Genomic DNA, 21,317 nt, shown 5'->3' with positions numbered 1-21,317 from the left:
GACGTTTGCAGATCAATATCAGCGCGGGAAGAACACCATATCAATCTATTAATTCTCTGTAATGGGTCCGTGATGAGTTTGCATGATATAATACGTCAATACATTAGTGATTATCAGACGATATTTGAATGCGCACTTTGTATAGTGGTGCGGTCAGCATAGAGTACCTACTGATTTGTTTTCGATAACTGCATTAGAAACAAAAGCAGAACACGAGCTTTGAGGCAAAGAGTTGACTGGTTTCTACTCAGATGGAGGGAATCCTGAATAAAATGATAAAGTTCTCTTCAACAGTAATTACATACAGTCAACTCGTTGCATTTTGATATTGATATTATTCCACCTAACATTAGATAATACATTTGTGAACTATTTCGCAACTTTATAGGCTAATGTTGTGTGTCATTTCAGCCAATTTATCTCGTCCAAAATAAATATAGGAATGAGCGACTGACAATAAACAGGTGAAACACGATTTAACAAAGTACATTTCCTTAATGGATTCAAAGGAAAACGTCAGTCCACAAAATATCGTGGACACAAAATGTGAAGGTTTGAGGAGGGAGTCTGCGTCAAGCCTATTGGCTATCAAAACTTTTGAACTTCCTAAAACCTTTATGTGGGCCCATGGTGATCGAAATACTTCACAATATACCAAAGGTTTTCCACTCAACAAAAATGTAGCATATTTATTCGAGCATTTGCAATAGCTCCACGTCAGAAACATTCCACAGGTGAATTGTAGGCATGAGCACTAAGGAGACATTGGCATTGGTGTGTGACTTATTTTTTTTTTTTTATTTCACCAGGTAGGCCAGTTGAGAACAAGTTCTCGCTTACAACTGCAACCTGGCATAGCCATGTATGAGACCAAACTAAATCCTTAGAAAATTAAACCGAATTGAGCAAACCCTAATTCTCTATCTATTGCTGATCCATGTGAAACTACATAGGCAAAATAAACAATACAACTATTAGGTGAGAGAAGAAGCGCATATTTGGTGGGATAATTAGCCTACACCCGTCTAGTGCACCATTACCGAAGACGGTCATAAAGGCTGCATCCACAAGTAATATGATTATTGTTGCAAAATTAAACGTATAGGTTTTTTAAAATTAAATGTTAAACATTAACCTATAAGGAGCTACGCATGTACACATGCACGCACTTACGCACATTTTTAGAATAGTCTAGAATTAGGCAATTCATTTTCTCTTTTGAATAGACTACATTGCCCCATAATTTCGTCAAGATGGTGGCAATTACGCATCTAATCGACCGAGCCATTTAAAAAAAATGTAAAACAACTTTTACAGTGCGTAACAGCAGGTTGATTACGCACATGCTTATGTTCTTTATTCGCATAATAATTGATGGGACTCCCAAAATAAGCGCGTGGTTTTCGGGTAGGCCTACCTGTATTTAGTTCTGCAGTCAATATGGATGACAAATACAATCTGCACTATTAAGTAATAATCATAGCAAATAAAGAAGGGTTAGTGTGTGGGTTTAGCTAGTTTGTGAATCTGCGCTGTGTATGCACAATGCATCATGCATAATGTTGATTCATTCAAACACAATCTATTGTCCTTATGCTACAGGCCTACTCACCACCTCCACCGTGTTTGTTCCAAGGATAATTGTTTCAATATACTGTATACAATATGCCTAGCATCTCAACTGAAATAATCTAAATCAGTCAACAACTGCTATGGCAGTGTGTCTCCGAAGAGTGTAGGACACGTGGTCTGCTCGAGACCAGTAGCACTTGTAATTAGATAGGCCCAGTCGAGCCTCTGTAAAGGGAATTGACGACGAATATCCTCTTCTTTGTATGCCAGACGTATACTGATTTCATCTCACACACGACATGTTCATTTTGAAATTCACAACAATTATATTGGGTCTATAATGAAGGTTTGTTTATTTGTTAAGGTATGCTATTTATTTACATTATTTAACAATCAACCCTGTTCATGAAGACCTTTTGAAAGTCGACAATATACTTTTGTTTGGTAGACAAACTGGCAAAAATATAACATTTCAGAATTGATGCCCTAGGCATAGACTGTATACTACACCCAACTAGAAAATTGAATACGCACTGATTCGACATATTTAAGAATGGAATAATCTCCATTTATTTCACAACAGAATTCAGCAATACAATATCAAAAGGTTTTTTTTTTCTGTACAAAGGAATAGCGTCAACAGGTAGCTCATTTCATTGACTCGATTAAATATATCCATATACATTTGTACATCATGTTATTGTTTCAAAAACACAAAAAGTAATGACATTCAATTCTTAATTGTGCTATAAGGACATTGTCGAGGAAGCAGAAATTAGAATCAGTACATCAAAACAATAAGCCTATAAGCTACAATTATATTGTACATAAAACAGCGTATCTTGATTGTCCCCTTTTAAAGCGCTTTGAGTAAAGAGTGTTGAGCCCGTTCGATATTCCATATTCCTAAATGGCTGAGAAAAGAGAAAACACAATGAAAACACCAGTTGGGGTCAAATGCTACGACCCCATGCGCTAGAACGCTATCATAAGACATTACATTAATTTGAAGGGGGGCGTGGGTGGCAGACTTCCTGAAATGTATTTTGGGGCAGTGTTAACTCCGTAATATTATTTTTTAATAAGAACAATATGCTATTGGCGTGAAATTATGCCAGACAAAATGTAAACTTCACCCTAATATAAAAATGCACAATATATCCTCTTTAACAGAAATTATAGGCCTATTTTTTTATTTGTATTTTCTTCATTAGAAAAATATTGTTTTAGTTTGTCTTGTGTAATGTTCTGTAGGCCTACGAGTTAGGAATATAGATAACAACGTCTTGTTTTTCAAACAGGTCTGAGTAGTGGCACAGAGGTGACGATTGGGTGAGAGTAATAGAGATGGTGGGGGAAGGTAAGGAGCGACTGGCTCACAGGAACGTTGCCGGTTGCATTGCCAGTCTCTGAGGCAGAGTTCTCGTGGTAGAGGATGGGCACTCGCACTATCCTCTGTGCAGCGGCGTGGCTCAGATTGGCAGCCTCTAGTTCAGCGGCAAGCTGCCTCTTCCATTTATTTCTTCTGTTCTGGAACCAAATCTTTACCTGTGTCTCTGTCAGGTGCAATGACGCAGCCAATCCGGCCCTCTCGGTACTGCTCAAGTAGCGTTTCATGTCAAAGGTGGACTCAAGCTGAAACACCTGACTCCGGGAGAACACGGTGCGTGTTTTCTTTTTTCGACATGCTTTCTTTTCGTCACTGTCCTCGTTTTTCTTCCTGTCGTCTACCCCACTGTCTTTCTTTGTGTCCTCAGAATCACTCTCGTCTAGAACTATTTCATCGCCACTTTTGTTGTCCTCGTCTTCTTTGCCGTCTGGATCGGATTTGAGCACCAGGTCTGGCGAGTCGCGGTCCGTGCCTGAGGTTGGAGAAGAGTCTCTTGCTCTTGCCTTCTCGGCAACTAAAATAACGACAGGAAATATATGTTGGTTATAAACGTGACTGCATGTTCAATGCCTCGTTGTTACTAGATATGCTTGAGCAAATAACAGTTGGCTATTATACCTTTGAGTTGAACATAACCTCAACGAGAAACTTACAATAATGACAAACAATGGCCTAGCTGAATGAAATGCTTATCATTAGTGACATAAAATACAAGACCCCCTAAAATTAGGATATGGATGTAGTTAAAGAATGATTATCCTTGTTTGAATGTCCTTTGACAGATGAAAGCTCAGCCCATAAAATCCATACCAATTTCCGCTATACATATTATGCACACATTATACGTTCTGATGAATCATGTAAAAGGTAAAGAAAGAGAAGACAATCAGAAGTGCATGGGCTTACCTTCCGTTCTGTGTAGATGACTGGCTGCGCTGAGCGTGTAGGGATACCACCATGCTGAGGCTCGCTCCAGATAGTGCGCCGGTAAGGCAAACCTCTGTGTGGGTAACTCAAAGCGAGGAAAGTTAAAGTCCCCGACCTGGGATAGGGAAAAGCCCCCTTCAAACGCCGCCTTTGCCGAGGCGAAGATGGGCTTCGGTTTGGATGGTTTACTATCACAGTTAAGTAAGTTCTTAATGAAGAAGGGAGAGTCTTTCACCGGAGTGCACGTCTCTTGCGCCGTCTCGGGCATTGCTGCTTGGAGGTTGTGGTCCGAATGCCGTAGACCACAAATGTAAGTGTTAAAAGACTGGAATTAACAAAGTCTCACTTAGAAAGAGGGATATTATAAACTGGTAGGACTAACTGTCCTTCTGTGCGATGTATAAATTTAAATACGCAGTTGATCGAGAACGTAAAAAATAAATACAGATCAGAAAAGCAAATAGTCTTCAAAGAGGACAAAATAATATCAGTATTGCATCCAAGTCTTGTGCGTTCCTTTGTCAAAATGCAACTGTGTCCACCGCGTCAGTCTGGCGCCGGATGCTAATGATGAAATAAAAATGTCATCCAAGTTAAATGCGGAAAGTATACGGCGATTGGGCACGTACAATGGCAAATGGGATTAAGGAAGAGATGGGAAGTAGAACGAGGGGGAGAGAGACGGGCAGAGAGAGAGAGAGCGAGGTAGAGAGAGAGTGGGGGTGTAGGCTACACGATAACAACGAAGTCCACCCTCACTTTGCGCTTTGGTTGTAGGCTGTTACGCCCTTGTGTTATTGGTCTTATAGAGTCAAATTAGGTAGCAAATGAGGACAGAGTTGTTAGCACAAAATGTTTGGCATAAACATCGATGAAAGTGCAATAGGCAAATTACTTTCATCGAGCACAGCCTATAGCCAATACCAGCAGAGTAGGCCTATATCATATTTTGATGCACATGTTTGGGGAGATGAAAACATTATGATGAATTAGAGGATTTTTTTGTTTGTTGTCTGATTTATAGTTATTGATAATATAACCTAGATTCCGGAAGAGCAATAATAATTTTCGGCATGCACTGTAAGCCTATGGATGTAAGTTTTTTTATAATGGTCATCATTTCACAACTCAAACACCAACATTATAGACGCTCGTGTCCTCAGATGAAGATAGGCCTACAACAAAGTAGGATATTGTGTATTAGGGCACATTTGGTAAAACAATTAGATTATTTCCCAGTAGACCTAGGCTAATAAATAAAATAACATTATATTTTCCCATAATAGTCCACAAGCAAACTAATATTGTGCAAAATAGTTATATGTACTTATAGGGCCTATTCCACTAATACAATTCATTCAACTAGGCTACGTTTCTATACTAGCTATTATAGTATCACAGATTAAGAAACAAACGTTCGTCATTACAAAACAGACAAGATAATTTCCCCCCAGGTGTCATGTTTTGACACAATTTAGGATGAATAAGTTAAATTAATGAAAAGAATGAGACTTTTCTCCCCATGGACTATTTGCCAAAATTCGATTGAAAAAGGTTGTAAATTATGTCCACATTATCACTTTTATAAAAGGTTTAACAAATATGGAATATATATTTAAATATAGAAATAGCCTAATTAAAATAATGTTGCAATCAAATGATTGTGAATTGGATGTGAATGTTTAATCACTTGCCTAACTCCAAATGTAGTTAAGTTGTATTTATTTGCATTGCTTATTGAGACACACAGGTTCGGGACGTTCAATAAAGGTAAACCATAAAACATTCAGTTTATGAATTTACTCCCTTAAATATTCAAATGAAACCCAGCGGTTTACTAAAAAAAAGTCATGCATGTTTACTTTTTTTTTTAAATCAGAGATCTGAACACGTGTCAATTTTCTATGCCGATACATTTTGAAATTAATTCTGAAATGGTCTCAGAAACAGTCACTGTTGGCCAACTGTAAAATATGTCATTAATGAGAAAATTGTAATCATATTTCTTTTTATGGATTTCTAAAACATGCCGCTTTTTAAACTGTTTCTGTGACGAATATAGTCATCCATTTTTACCAAATCGATTTAGTAATTCCTTCCTCAGTCTTTGTAAATGTTGTAAACCTATGTATATATTCACTCATTGAAATTAATTGACTTGTTAACTCATGTCCAGTGGTAGATGAATAACAAGAGGACAGCGTCCTCTGTGGGCAATGAAGGCTAAATGCAGGACCTTAATCACAGATGGAGACGAACAAGCACTAAAAGACTTCTCAGCATGGGTATAGGCATAGCCACGGGAAGTAAAAGCTGCAGCATCCCATGAAAAACCCGAGTTATTGGTCGATGTACCCTGTGTTGTAGGTCTACAGGGCTGTTGCTTGTGTGACTATGCCAACCAACCATAGTCACGAATGGTATAAATTACAGGATAAAGGCTGTATTGAGTGGCATGGAGATTATTTTTCCTGCATAGGTCTAAGGTGGTCTTACATAATTAACACATGCTCATTTAGGCCTAAATGAAGGCTCAAGTGGAGATATCCTGTGTCTATGTAATTACCATCTCGTATTACTTGTTTTTGATCGCAGTTAGCCTATTTGATGCCATCCATGACCTGATAGAAAATATATAGGCTTAGCTTATGTTCTAAGCACACCTTTGAAACGGGTTGTGGAATACCCAAACATTTTGTGCAAATATGTCAGGACAAGACATAAATCTGCATGCAAAAAAATGCAGCACAGGCCTATATATGGTATTTTCTAGAGCTTGATAAGGTAGAAAACAATAGGCCTATCCTGTGTTATTGAATATTATATTGTTGGCATTGTTGCACACCTGTGGCCAAATGGGCATAGATAAAAGCACTTGGCTGAAGATAGGCTGATAAGTCTAAACCTGACCTCTACCTTTCCTGAAAAGGGTTAGGCCTACAATACAATTTCACATATTTTATTGCAACAAAGGTATGTGGAATACAATGTCAGCAATGTTGCTGATATAGGGCATCAGGACTTTAGTTGAGGAAATCCAAAACCCAACCAAGGCATATGCCTACGTGTTAGGCAAAATAAGCCCCAGCCTGGACTTAGGGTTAGGTGTAACATAGTAAATGTATATCCGGGACACTTAATTAGTATGATATGTATTAATTTGTGGATGTCCATCATCCATTTAGTATGATATTTTACGATTTACGATTCGTATGATATGTTACAAATGGCAATTCAAATTGGAATTTGTAGCATATGTTAAGAATTTGCGAAATGTAGGATATGTTACAAATTCCAATTTGTTGTGGCTAACATTAGCTAGGATAGGAGTTAGATTTATGGGTTAAGGTTAGGGTTAAGGTTAGAAGTTAGGTTGAACATTTAAGTGTGGTTTAGGGCTGGGGAATGGTTTGCTAACATGCTAAGGTACAAAGTGGTTCAAAAGTAGTAAGTAGTTGATGAGATTCTAACACACAACCTTTGGGTTGCTAGACATTGTTAAAAAAAAATAAGCCCCTTTCTCGGCAATCTGGACTCAGGGGTAGACGTAGCATAGTAAATGTAAATCCGGGACATGCAAATTAGTATGATATGTTACAAAATGCAATTTGTACAAAATGTTACGCATTTGCAAAACGTATATGTTCTAAATTTCAATTCGTTGTCGCAAATGTTAGCTAGGCTAGGGGTTAGGGGTTAAGGTTAGAGTTAAGGTTAGGAGTTTAGGTTAAAGAGTTAAGGTAAGGGGAAGGGTTAGCAAGCATGCAAACTATTCTGAACATTCTGAAATCTAAATGCAACAATTTTACTGAGTTATAGTTCATGTAAGGAAATCAATCAATTTAAATAAATTCATTAGGCCCTAATCTATGGATTTCACATTACTGGGCATGGGCGCACCCACTGTGGAGCAATGCCCAGCCAAGCAGAATTAGTTTTTCCCCACAAAAGGACTTTGTTACAGACAGAAGTACTCCTCAGTTTCATCAGCTGTCTGGGTGGCTTGTCTCAGACGATCCCATAGGTAAAAAAGCCGGAAGTGGAGGTCCTGGGCTGGTGTGGTTACACGTGGTCTGCGGGTTGTGAGGCCGGTTGGATGTACTGCCAAATTCTCTAAAATGACGTTGGAGGTGGCTTATAGTAGAGAAATTAACATTACATTCTCTGCCAACAGCTCTGGTGGAATTTCCTGCCGTCAGCATGCCAATTGCACTCTCTCTCAAAACTTGAGACATCTGTGGCATTGTGTTGTGTGACAAAACTGCACATTTTAAAGTGGCCTTTTATTGTCCCCAGTACAAGGTGCATTGTGTAATGATCATGCTGTTTAAACATTTCGGGGCGGCAGGGTAGCCTAGTGGTTAGAGCGTTGGACTAGTAACCGGAAGGTTGCATGTTCAAATCCCCAAGCTGACAAGGTACAAATCTGTCGTTCTGCCCCTGAACAGGCAGTTAACCCACTGTTCCTAGGCTGTAATTGAAAATAAGAATTAGTTCTTAACTGACTTGCCTAGTAAAATAAAAAAAATATTTAAAAAATATGCCACACCTGTCAGGTTGATCAATTATCTCGGCAAATGAGAAATGCTCAGTAACAGGGATGTAAAGAAATTTGTGCACAAAATTTGAGAGAAATAAAGCTTTTTGTGCATACAGAACATTTCGATTAGAAGATTTGATTAGTCTATAAGACAAGGTTGTTCTCGGTTGAACAGGTCCGCCAAAATAGTAGACCAACCCTTTGGCCTTTCCACTGCTGTTTCTTCGCTGCTCGTGTCCCCTTTAACATGTAGGCTACCACTTTTCAATTGATTTGGTTCAAATTCAATCAACCTATTATTTTTCAGATTGCTTTTGTGTGGGCGGCTTTAAAAGGCCTACACACGCAACGCTAACCCCTCATCTGGCATCTAGGACTATTAGGCTACATATCTGGAACCTATCCTATTTTGGTGAATGGTTTGTTTACTTTAGTTACATTGCTTTTGACTTTACATCTGCCTATAATAAATGCAAACCCATAGGCAAAGCCTACTTGAGTTAGAATCTGATATGCTGGTGGTGGCCTCTAGTCAACCACTACAGGCAGGTATTCAATCAATTGCAGATCGTGCCTTATAGCAATTTTGGAAGGGTCCGTGCTATCTGAGATTTGCTTGAAGAACAGTGCAGATGACGGTTTGTAATGTTTGTGCCATCATGCTGTTACCAAACTTTGCATCTGCACTGTTCTTTATGTAAATGTGTTTTTGTAAACTTTTCAATGGAAAGGCATATCATCAGGATAATGAGAATTTAGCACGCTATTTAGGCAAGTGAAGTTAAGGCTTTGTCTGCATCATTAACATAAAATGTGCATCTTTGTGCAATCAAATCAAAGGTTGATTATTATTAGGGAAATTATGTTGAGAAGAATATGCACAGTAGGGCGATGCATAAACTGTAAGGCAATATAGGCTTTTGAATAACCCTTAAATCTATTTTGAAGCTCCTCCGGTAGGCTACTCAGAGTTTTATATTATTTATTTCAAAGTGCCTGGATATTGATTATTTCACAAGGAAAATGACAAATGGCAGCAGGGAATGACACGGTCAGCAGGTTCTATTAGAGAAATGATAGTATTGCTCATGGTTTGTTAAAAGGTCCAGTTTAGATACTTTATAGGTTTACATCCATCATCGTCTAATGACCTATATGATGAAAAACAGGCGCTCCGGTGACGACGGCCCTGTGCAGCTAACTTCACTTTGTAATTGCCCCCATATTAAATATAGATTTTTGTTTTGATATCTTGTGAGAATTCCTTTCTTCGGGTCAAGATTGTGATAAAAGACATAGATTTAGAGGGGGGAAAACAAGAAACAATAGGTAGCCTATATAAAGATGGTGGCTTCTCCAAAAATGGTAGGCCCTCAGTACTGTTGTAAGCTACTGTTAGCATTTTGTCGACTGAATCTTTAAGTAAATGCAAGTCAACACTGAGTTTATTCAACCATTTTAATTACACTTTTGATGAGGATGATGATAGGTACCTTGACTGTTTTGCAAACTGTAGGGCTCATGGCTCTGTAACTACTACCTAAACTAAAAACAAAACAAGGCACAGCATCAGAGAAGACTCAGGTCAAAGTAAGAATGGGACACTGCTGTATCACATTCTCCATTTAGAGAATTGCAAAGCTTAAATCCAGCCAATCTCAGTGACCTTCACTAGTTTAATGGTTCGTTCAAACAGGCAAGGCCGTTAAAAGCCAGAGGGACACGTGATGGTCAGGTTACATTGACCGTTACTACTGAGATCATGTGCAGCTGAATATCTTTAACTTTACTGAACGACTGGGGTGAAGGTGCTCAGAAACGTTTCTAAAAGCACATGATCTCAGTAGTAACGGTCAATGTAACCTGACCATCACGTGTCCCTCTGGCTTTTAACGGCTTTGCCCGTTTGAATGAACCATTAAACTAGTGAAGGTCACTGAGATTGGCTGGATTTAAGCATTGCATTTAACTTCTAAAGGGTGGCCCCTCGATGACCTGGGAAGCCTTAATTGGGATTGTGCAGGTATTGATTGTTGAGTGGTCAACGAGGCCTGAGTTATAGCCTGATTAAGAGAAAGGTGTCTACTGCTTTCATCTGCCCCCCCACCAGGCTACAAACAATGGAGTAAGCTGGGAACTCAATGTCATTCAGAAAGTTGAGGAGGCTCTTACCATGCATTAGGACGATTGAAACTCTAGTGATGAAAAAATGTAAACAGGAAATTACATAGGTTGCCCAGTCAATGTTAAGTTAATCTATTGAACTGAACCTTAGCTTTGCTCTCCTTATATATGTTGTGGTGCGGGTCTGAGGTGAATTTATTGGGGATTTGTATAGTTGTGGCCTTGTTCCCTGCTGACAAAGCTTGTGGTGGATATTGAGGTCCTGAGATCATTTGTTGTACTCAGACTCAAAAACATTTCAAGTAATTCAAGTGGTAGTTCTATGAGGTAACTGTGGGGAATCATATTGTAAATAAGAATAACACTTTTCAAAAACTATAGGTATACTGAGGTAATATAGAGGGGTATGGGCTGAGCCGGGCATTCCACCCCTTTATCTGTCCTTCACTCTCTTTCTCACGTCCTCTTTCCATTTATCGCTTCTCCACAGAGATGATGACCTCTATGGGTTTCTGATGGACACAGTCAGAACGATGTAGTCCTATTTCACCATTATGAGCCGCTCTGACAGAGCCCTGCAGGCTCCCAGGCTCCCAGGCTCCCCCCCCCCCCCCCCCAAATGCCTCGAATCGCCACTGAGCCCTGGCTTTTACCCGCCCGCACTCAACCTGCCTCGACGTGTCATTACAACCCAGTAATCTGGTGCGGGCAACAGAAAGGTTCTCATCAGTGTCAGGCTGAGATATAGATATGGGCCGAGTAACAAATGGCCAAATGCACAGGCAGCAGAGCAGCCCATCAATAAAGCAATTTCTAGTGTCATAACAGCTGCGCTTTTCCTAAAGCCAACCTTTCAAAAACTTTTCCCTCTGCAAATCGCTGCAGCCCCACCATTAGAGTCCTGCCTTGTGAATTTAATGGATTCCGTACAAATAATATTCTACCATAATGGAAAAGGTTGAAGTCACTGAAGACAGATGAAGTCATAAACACGTATAATTGAGAATCAAAGACCGATAAATTTTAAACTGCTATCCATTTTCTCTTTTTAGATGATGATCTATGTCGTGGCGGTGGCTGGAAAATGGAAGAGATTATGGGGGAAAATTATAACAATACATTTTCTAAACATACACCTTGATTATGCTTCGATTTTTTGGGTGCGAGACGAAGGCTGGGATTGCTGATAGCTTGCTGGCTAAATGGCACCATAAAATAGGTTCCCTGCTCTTTTCCCTCCCAAGCACAGGCATGCCTGGAGGTGTGATTTTCTCCCTCTAAATGGGGGAAATGAATTGTGTAATTTATTGCAAACTCGAGCACAGTGAGATAAGATCAGCATATCCCATCAAAGGAACAAGAATCAATCAGCTTCTAGTTAACAGCTTGAAACGCATAAACCACAGCACCTAATGGCTTTCCAATCTAACAGATTGATAGACTTATCTGCTCCTAGGGGATGAATTAAGAAAATCGGGTACTTTCACACAGGCACTGACACTTTTGACAGGACCCCCCCCCCCCCCCTGCTTCCAGGCTTACTCCCCATCTTTAGTTTTAAACAAAGAGATATGCGTAACCGAAAGTTACGAGGAGTCTATTTTTGAGACAGCACTCCATACCTGATTTGTTATTCAGATGAGCCGCGACTGGAAGTGTGTCAGATGTGGGGAATGGTTTCATTTTAATGGGCTGATTATCGCGGGTCATTTGGAACTGTGAAATCGAGGGAGCTATTCAAAGCCACTTAACAAAGTCTAGATGTGACCCAAGCGACCTATTCAACCGAGTGTGTAGTAAAAAAAAGAGGCCCCATTTGGTTCAGTTCTCTTTAGTCACACCAAGGATTCGTTAGTGTATTGATCAAGTGAAAAATAAGCCAAACCACAGACCACTTCAGAATAAGAGACATTGCATGGGGCACTTAGCAAGCGTGTAATTAGCCTTTTAGTCATTGTGAAGAATTTCTAAGAAGAGTCTTAGCAACTAGCTCATTATGGGCAATCAATTTAGTAACATTAGTAACACTAGTGCACACTTTCTGATCTATCTGACCACAGTTATCTGACATACGGGACATTCAATAGTCACCTGCTACAGAGCTTGTTTGTGCAGGACTTGACATAGAGAACCAATGACACATGTACTCAATGTCACTATGTACCGAGGGCTAGATTCACTGGGCTAGATTATCTCTCTTTTGCACTGCATAATGAAGGAGTTGTTGGTATCAAGGATGTGATCCTGGGGAGTATAGGAAAGTGTTATTTTAGACTCACAGAAGTAGAGGACCTGAGCTGAGTGGTAGGGCCAGGAAAGGAGTGGGTATGAGTCAACACACTCAAGACAGTGACTCAGGACAGTTCACTACAAATAAGTGGCAGTAGTCCATAAAACATGTGACTGCACTCCACATTAAAATGGAACCAGATCTTCTTATTTGAACTAATTTGAAGAGGTCGAGTCAATATTGTCTAAATACAACTCTAGAATTAGATTACATTCATGAATTGGAGTGGTTTATTTAAGTGATAATGCCAGAGAATATATTGGCAAAGAAGTTGTTAGGCCCGACACGAAGTTGAGGGCCAGGCAAACCGTGCCAATATATCCTCCAAGGAATGGCTTCGAGGGCATTATCACTTTTATACAACTGGTTAACAACATATTCAAATAATGATTGACATATTTTCATTAAAAACATTATTATTATTTTATTTTTTAATATATATATATTTTTAAATGTGGTATCCAATTGTTAGTAATTACTATCTTGTCTCATTGCTACAACTCCCATATGGGCTCGGGAGAGACGAAGGAAACACAACCCAACCAAGCCGCACTGCTTCTTATTAACACAGCGCACATACAACCCGGAAGCCAGCTGGAGTAAACAACGTGCACCTGCCGACCTTGGTTAGCGTGCACTGCGCCTGGCCCGCCACAGGAGTCGCTGGTGCGCGATAAGACAAGGATATCCCTACTGGCCAAACCCTCCCTAACCCGGACGACGCTAGGCCAATTGTGTGTTGCCCCAAAGACCTCCCGGTCAAGGCCGGCTGCAACAGAGCCTGGGCGCGAACCCAGAGTCACTGGTGGCACAGCTAGCGCTGCGATGCAGTGCCCTTGACCACTGCGCCACCCTGGAGGCCCCTAAAAATGTTATTTTGATGAATTTATTCATACTATTTTATCCTTCCACAAGACATACGCCCGACACAAATCTAGGGTTGCTACCCAAACCTGCTGATCGTTGGTTCTATCGGCTTGGTTGCTAGAGACGCGACCCAGTCATTCATTTTTTTCTGTATCTATGGACGCGACCCAGTCGTTCTAAATGTTCCATTGCCATACTGGCTGGCAACATTCTTATCCCTTGCTTGCTAGCTAGCCAACTACGGCTAACTTACAGTCACATCAAAAAGTGCAGCCAGAATAACTGCAAAGTAGCTGCATTTGCATTTGTAACTCATTTCAGGAAAATAGGCATATGTAGGCATATGTCACTACTTCACAGAAATGCCTGCTGGAACATGTGAACTTGCATGTGCCTTAATAACAAACTTGTATGCCATCTGTAAATACAAATACAATTGTTAAATTACGAGCCTAGTCGGTTTAACCACAGAAAAAGACAGCAACCTTCCCGCTAGCCATGATTGGCTGAGATAATGAGTGGGCTGGACATAACAAGAGATGAGTTTGGATTGGTCTGCCATATAGCACCCTTCTGTCTATTTGAGCTGGTCAGTATGTTTGGGTAATCCTGTCTTACGCTGCTTTAAAACATATATATTGCGTAGAACTGCATAAGTGTTGCTCTCCACTTTCTGGTGGACCGAGTTTTAAAATCAGTGGAGTTAGAGTATGATAGCTAAGGAGATGGAGAAAACACCTATCTCCGGATTACATCTTCAAACTAAGGGAAACCATGGTATCCGTTACAGGGAGAAGCATCCATCCATGATGTATACGGGTAAGATAGTCTAGATGGCTACATTTTCCGATATTACAAGTTTCTAATTTTGACAGAAAGTCGTTTTCATTTCAAGTTCAAATGTACTGTTAGCTAGCTAGCTAACGTTAGCTGGCTGGCTCGCTAGCTAACATTACGTATATGATCTTATTATTCGTATTTCAGAGCCATTTTATTTGCTAGTTATAGCCTAATGTTAGCTAGCTAACATTGAACCTGGTTGGTTAGCTACCTGCAGATTCATGCAGGCTAGTAATGTCATGAATTTCTCTGGTCCCTACTGTTGCAGCCATGATGCAAGTGGCACTATACTGTCTCTAGAGAGACAGACAGCAAGGTTTATACAACTCTCCACTGGTGAAAACTAAATGTTAGTCTAAAAGAAATGTGAGATAATGTCCAGATGCCTTTTATAGTGGAGATCAAGTTTATAAAGTGCCTTGGTGGGGCTGATGGGATTACGCAGTCAGATGGAACAGAGTAAATAGGCATTTTAACATCATAGATTTAGCCAGTGGTAACTTGTGGAATAGACACCGGCTGGAGTGCGGTTTTAACCAATCAGCATTCAGGGTTAGAGCCACCCGTTGTATTACATTTATTATACCACAGCATTGTTGAATATTCGTTTCTGATTGGCTAGAAGGGTATTCTAGAATGGATATTAAAACGAGATAACGGGACAGTTGGAAAAGATATCGGGACAGTTGGAAAATATATTGGGACACCTTGCAATAATGACACAATATGTGCCTACACATGCATACTGTACTTGCTACAAAGTTACAGAAAGCTAAACCAACAACTTCACAAACTGAAATTGGATACATTATAAAGGCAGGTCCAACGAGGAAAAAAACTTAGCTAGCAAGCATTGATTTTTGCTGCTCCCGAGTGGTGCAGCAGTCTAAGGCACTGCTTCTCAGTGCTAGTAGGGGTCACTACAGACCCTGGTTCGATTCCAGGCTGTATCGCAACCGGCCGTGATTGGGAGTCTCATAGGGCAGCGCACAATTGGCCCAGCGTTGGCTGGGGTAGGCTGTCATTGTAAATAAGAATTTGTTCTTAACTGACTTGCCTAGTAAAATAAAGGTTACATATATATTTTTTAAATAACCTAATGTGGTGAGTAATGTGAAGAACATGAATTTCTCTGTTCCCTACTGCTGCAGTCATGATGCAAGTGGTGCTATACTGTCAAATCTTTCCACATTTCTAGTTTGACCAGCTGTTTTCAGCAACTGATTTTTAAAATTTGGTTGTCATATTGGCAGGTTTGCTAGCAACAAACTATTTAGCTAGCTTCTAGCCTAGTGTGTGATGTGCAATGCCATATCCTCGTAATTAACAGTCAGTGATGACGAGCGTCCTCATAAGAATGCAAACTTTTTTAGCTATGCCAGGCAAAATCAGGCATTATCAGCTCATTTTTATGGATGTATCCAAATTAATGTCAATAAAAAACAGCTACTTTGCTGTTATTCTGGCTGCAGAGGTCGTGACTGTGTTAGTTAGCTTATATAAATGTAAATATCAACAAAAAAAGGTTATTTCTACCAGTAAATGTGTGCTTAGTATTGTTTTCTTTGGTAACTGTGGTATAAGCTGGATAAACGCAACGGAATAAACGGTGCTGTTATTATGGCTGCAGTGGTTGTGACTGTATAGCCATAGCTAGTTAGCTAGCAGCAAGCAAGAGATAAGAAAATTGCTACTGGGCATGACAATGGAAAATAAAGAACGAATGACTGTGTTGCGTCCGTAAATATCAAACTAAGCTAATGAACAAATGGGTCACGTCTCTAGCAACCAAAAGATAGGTATGAATTCCCTAAAAAATGAAAATATCTTCTTTTTTTTACCAGTAAAATGTGTGATTCATATTGTTTTCTTAGGCAACTGTATAAGGGGGATAAACACCTCCATTCTGAACATTACCTTGGAAAAATGAAATGACTTGGCTCTGCCTCGTCCTGCTGCTTCGTCCATTATTTACAAGGTAACGTACAGAACGTCAGCGTTTATCCCTTACTTATTAATCAATTATTGATAGATTAGTCAGAAGTTAGTTATTAATACAGAAAATACATAACTAACAATACTAGGTGGTTCGAGCCCTGAATGCTGATTGGCTGACAGCCTTGGTATATCAGACCGTATACCACAGGTATGACAAAACATTTATTTTTACTGCTCTAATTACATTGGTAACCAGTTTATAATAGCAATATATATTGGCCATATACAACACCCCCTCGTGCCTTATTGCTTAAATATAGATCTCCCTCTACTGTCACCAGTTATGAAGGAAAGAGGACAATACAGAATAGTTTTAGTGTTTATATGACACTCATACTTATCTGTGGATTCAACTCCAACGACTAAGTCTGTGGAGAGCAGGGAGTGTATAGGATCACCCCACGCAGCAAAACATGATTGTCTCCTCCTTGGGAAAGACAATAATTGGTGTTTGTTCGGCTCTCTTGTCCTGGCGCTGTGTTAAAAGTCCTGTTTATACCTGGTGCTAACATGGTACTGATCTTGTCTACATTTTGATTGTGCCCATGTCTGCACTGTGACCAGATTTCCTGGTCCCTTCCTTTATGTAAATTATTTCACAGCTTTTTTTTCAAAATAATATTTATTTATTTATTGTAAGATTCATATTGATGTAAGCAGTCAATGGTGCCACCTGTCAATGATTTTAGAGTGTGGAATAATGATGATTCCAATGGTTTCTCTGTCCAGATCTGTCTACGCTTGTAAGATATCCAGACAAAATGCGTGTCTGACTACCTCTGGAGGTGGGGAGGATGATCTGATCACCAGTAGATCACAATGTGTATTTTGAGTGTGTACACCTATCTAAAAATGTGTGCACAGTCAGAATGTGGAAAAGATCAGGATGCAAATTAGAATCAGGTATAAACGGGTCTAAAGAGTGCTATTACAGGCAGCTGATTAGCATGAGGCCTCTGCCTCTTCCAGCAGCTGTCAGGACTGCCTAATGATGGGAAACTTGAGTGGAGACAAAACACACACACACACACACACACACACACACACACACACACACACACACACACACACACACACTTATACTTTTAGTATACTGAAATTACAAAATGTTTAGTGTCTAACCAGTCACCTTCATCTTCACCTTCTTCTACTGTATATACATTTTTTCTACTTCAATCCTGTGTCCAATCCTTAATTATGCATGCAATTTAAAAAAAATCTTTACAATAGGGAATGCATTTCAACTATTATTAATCTTTCAAAATCATTCTCTTTATTAATCATGCATTCCCACCGTAACTTCATTCTCACAACCAATTCACTACAAAGTCCTTAGGCAGCGGGGAAAAGTAACCATTTGATAGTCATAAATAAGTATTCTGGCTCAGAAGGATCCCAAAACGACCAAACAGACATACAAGTCATCCACACACACAGTATGACTGCCCCTCCCTCTCTCTCAGTTCATTAATATGAACATAAATCTTTGGGGAAAGGCATTACAGTAATAGGGGATCTTCTGAAAAATTCAGCATAACTTCAAGAGAAGGAAAAAGATGCTGTCTGTTTTAGGCTACAAGTCGTGTGGCGGCAAAAACCATACATCCTGGTACTTACCCCTTTTCTGTCTTTTGTCTGCTTTTACTTCCTCTCTCATTTCTTTCCCCTCTCTTGTTTCTGAGTAGGTGTGTTATTAGTGGTGCTCCTGCTAACCAGTCAAAACGGAGCATTGATTATTTGTAAAAACATAAGTGCAAATCAAATCAACATTGCACAATAAGAACAGATGAGGTCCTGCCTACCTGCACACACACAGGAAAATGGGGGCAGTTATTGACCAATTGATTTTGTATGGGGGCCATTATTCCCCCCCCTGGAAAGACCTTGACTGTAACGTTAACCCCTCCCTCCATCCCACCAGCATCACCACCACTAGCACCTAATTATGTTCTCAATCTCCCCACGCCAGAGAGGAATCCATTCCCAGGCCCCAGAATGTAACTTTTCCCATCAGCAGCGTTATATATTTGGCTTTCTATTTCACTTTAATAGCGAAAAAATTGGTTACATATTCTTTTACAACCCCCCGACACCATTAGAAGCCTGTTGTCATTTGGATTATTTATGAAAAACTATTTCATGCTTACTTACATTTCCTGCTTATTTTCCCCCAGTGCGACCTGCAGCAGATTCGGTTTTATTCGAAAGCCTTAAAGCCAATTATTTATGTCCATAGGTCGCCCCTCTCGATTCAGTCGGGATTTAAATGCTGCTGTGGGGGAGAGCTATGGAGAGGGAGACAGAAATATGGACATTGCAGTAAGAGTAAGGTAAGAGAGGGATGGAAGGGACACTTAAGAGCATGGGGTACAGGACAGGAGCCACAGGATAGATAGAGAGTGAGAAAGAGTAGTGAGAGATGGGAATGAAGGAAGGGTAGGATGAGGGCAGTAACAGAAATACATTGAAGAGGGAATATTTCGAGAGGACAAAAAGAAGAATAGAGGGATGGTGGCGGGTCAACAGAGAGAGGTCAAAGAAGAGGGAAAGGTTATGAGGAAAAATAACGTGAAACGAAAGTAACAAGTGAGTAGAAAATATCGACTGTAAAAGCTAAGACAGTAGGCCAACAGAGAAGGGCTAATACCAACAATGGGACGCAGGAAATGATGGGGCACATTACGATACAAAGAACACATGCTGAGGAAACACTGGGATAGGTTTACAGTGACTTAAATTTCAGTTACCAGATTTCCTTTGTAAATGTATCAGCATATTATTCTCCATATGGGGAAAAAAACTGACCACCACAAATATATCAAAATAAACAGCCTCAGTCATGTCTTGAAGTTAATGGTAGGGCCAGACCAAGCAGTGTTTACAATCCCCTGCAGAGGATGCATCTACACATTCACTATACAAACAAACGTATGTGGACACCCCTTCAAATTAGTGGATTCGGCTATTTCAGTCACACCAGTTGCTGACAGCTGTATAAAATCGAGCACACAGCCATGCAATCTCCATAGACAAACATTGGCAGTAGAATAGCCGGTACTGAAGAGCTCAGTGACTTCCAACGTGGCACCAACATAGGATGCCACCTTTCCAACAAGTCAGTTAGTCAAATTTTTGCCCTGCTAGAGCTGCCCTGGTCAACTGTAAGTGCTGTTATTGTGAACATGGAAAAGTCTAGGAGCAACAACGGCTCACAGAACGGGACTGCCGAGGGCTGAAGCGCGTGACAATCATCTGTCCTTGGTTGCAACACTCACTACCAAGTTCCAAACTGCCTCTGGAAGCAACATCAGCAGAACTGTTTATCGGGAGCTTCATGAAATTAGTTTCCATGGCCGAGCAGCCGCATACCAGCCTAAGTTCACCATGTGCAATGCCAAGCGTCGGCTGGAGTGGTGTACAGCTCACCGCCATTGGACTCTGGAGGAGTGGAAATGCGTTCTCTGGAGTGATGAATCACGCTTCACCAACTGGCAGTCCGACGGACGGATCTGGGTTTGGCGGATGCCAGGAAAATGCTACCTGCCCCAATGCATAGTGCCAACAGTAAAGTTTGGTGGAAGAGGAATAATGGCCCGTGGCTGTTTTTCATGGTTTGGTTTAGGCCCCTTAGTTCCAGTGACGGGACATCTTAATGCTACAGCATACAATGACATTCTAGGCGATTCTGTGCTTCCAACTTTGTGGCAACAGTTGGGAGAAGGCCCTTTCCTGTTTCAGCAGTACAATGGTACAGAAATGTACAGAAATGGTTTGTCGAACTTGACCTGCCTGCACAGAGCCCTGACCTCAACCCCATCGAACACTTTTGGTATGAATTGCTTGAGCAGGTGTGTTCACATACTTTTGGTCATGTAGTGTATAATCCTATACTGTATGTGATGAATCTCAACACCCCGCACACACACACACGCACACACACGCTCAAGGTTTGGTCTGTGTTTTATACAGTGACCCTAATAAACTGTGGTGTGGCGCGGCAGGTTTGTCACTGTCACAGGTAAATGATGTAATTAATGAGCGCGTATGGGAGCGGATAGGGGCCGGGGCGTTAGCTTTTAAACACCTCTCCAGCTCACTGGGTTTGGGGAGGCCCAGCTGGACACAGCCAGGGGATCGATCAGAGGTCAGGGGTACCATTATGCTCCGGGCTGCTCCCATCATCGCCTGGCTAACGATGCCTGCAGCAGCCTGGGCAGGGGCTGAGACTAGGGCTGGGGCTAAGCCTGGGTTAGGTTTGAGGCTTGGCCCTGACGTTAGAGTTAGTTATTCCGGGTTATGTGGTCGGTATGTGAAAAACTGCTGGTCCTGTAGGAGTGTTGACGGTTTTTATGTGTTTTAAAAATCACAGCATGACTGTGTCGACTGGATAAAGGCCTTGGGCAAACTTCATGAGTCATTGGATAGAATGGGACAGAGAGCAGCAGGGGAGCATGGGAAATCATTCCAGTCCAGATTGGCTTTGATCAATACACTCAAAGGGCAGAGCCCTCATTAATCTACAACTTCCCTTACATTAGGAAGACTGTCCAATTCAGACTACTCTTTCTTTACCTACCCTGACTCATTGACCACTCCATTCAATCCATTTAGTGATCCCCACAAAACTGTTAATTTAAAGCACACATCACGTGAGAGATGATAGCAACACTTTACATTTGGCCAAGGTGTCTCTGGCGAAATAACTTATGGAGTGTCTTATCTTGTACCAGGTAGGCAGCTAAGTGAATAGTGTATAATCAGTGCAGGCT

General features: G+C 40.7%; 1 protein-coding gene across 1 annotated transcript; it reads right to left on the bottom strand.

The window, feature by feature from the left end:
• Positions 1 to 2,118: 2,118 nt before the first annotated feature.
• Positions 2,119 to 4,657, bottom strand: LOC115136329 (homeobox protein HMX3-like). Its single transcript, XM_029671920.2, has 2 exons — positions 3,869 to 4,657; positions 2,119 to 3,476 (listed from the first exon to the last, which is right to left on the bottom strand). Exons 1-2 carry the CDS (start codon positions 4,155 to 4,157, stop codon positions 2,866 to 2,868), a joined length of 900 nt encoding a protein of 299 aa, XP_029527780.1. The 5' UTR covers positions 4,158 to 4,657; the 3' UTR covers positions 2,119 to 2,865.
• Positions 4,658 to 21,317: the final 16,660 nt, after the last annotated feature.

This window comes from Oncorhynchus nerka, linkage group LG10, assembly GCF_034236695.1.
Source record: "Oncorhynchus nerka isolate Pitt River linkage group LG10, Oner_Uvic_2.0, whole genome shotgun sequence".
NCBI classification, from domain to species: Eukaryota; Metazoa; Chordata; class Actinopteri; order Salmoniformes; family Salmonidae; genus Oncorhynchus; species Oncorhynchus nerka.
This window is presented reverse-complemented; position numbering and strand designations above follow the sequence as displayed.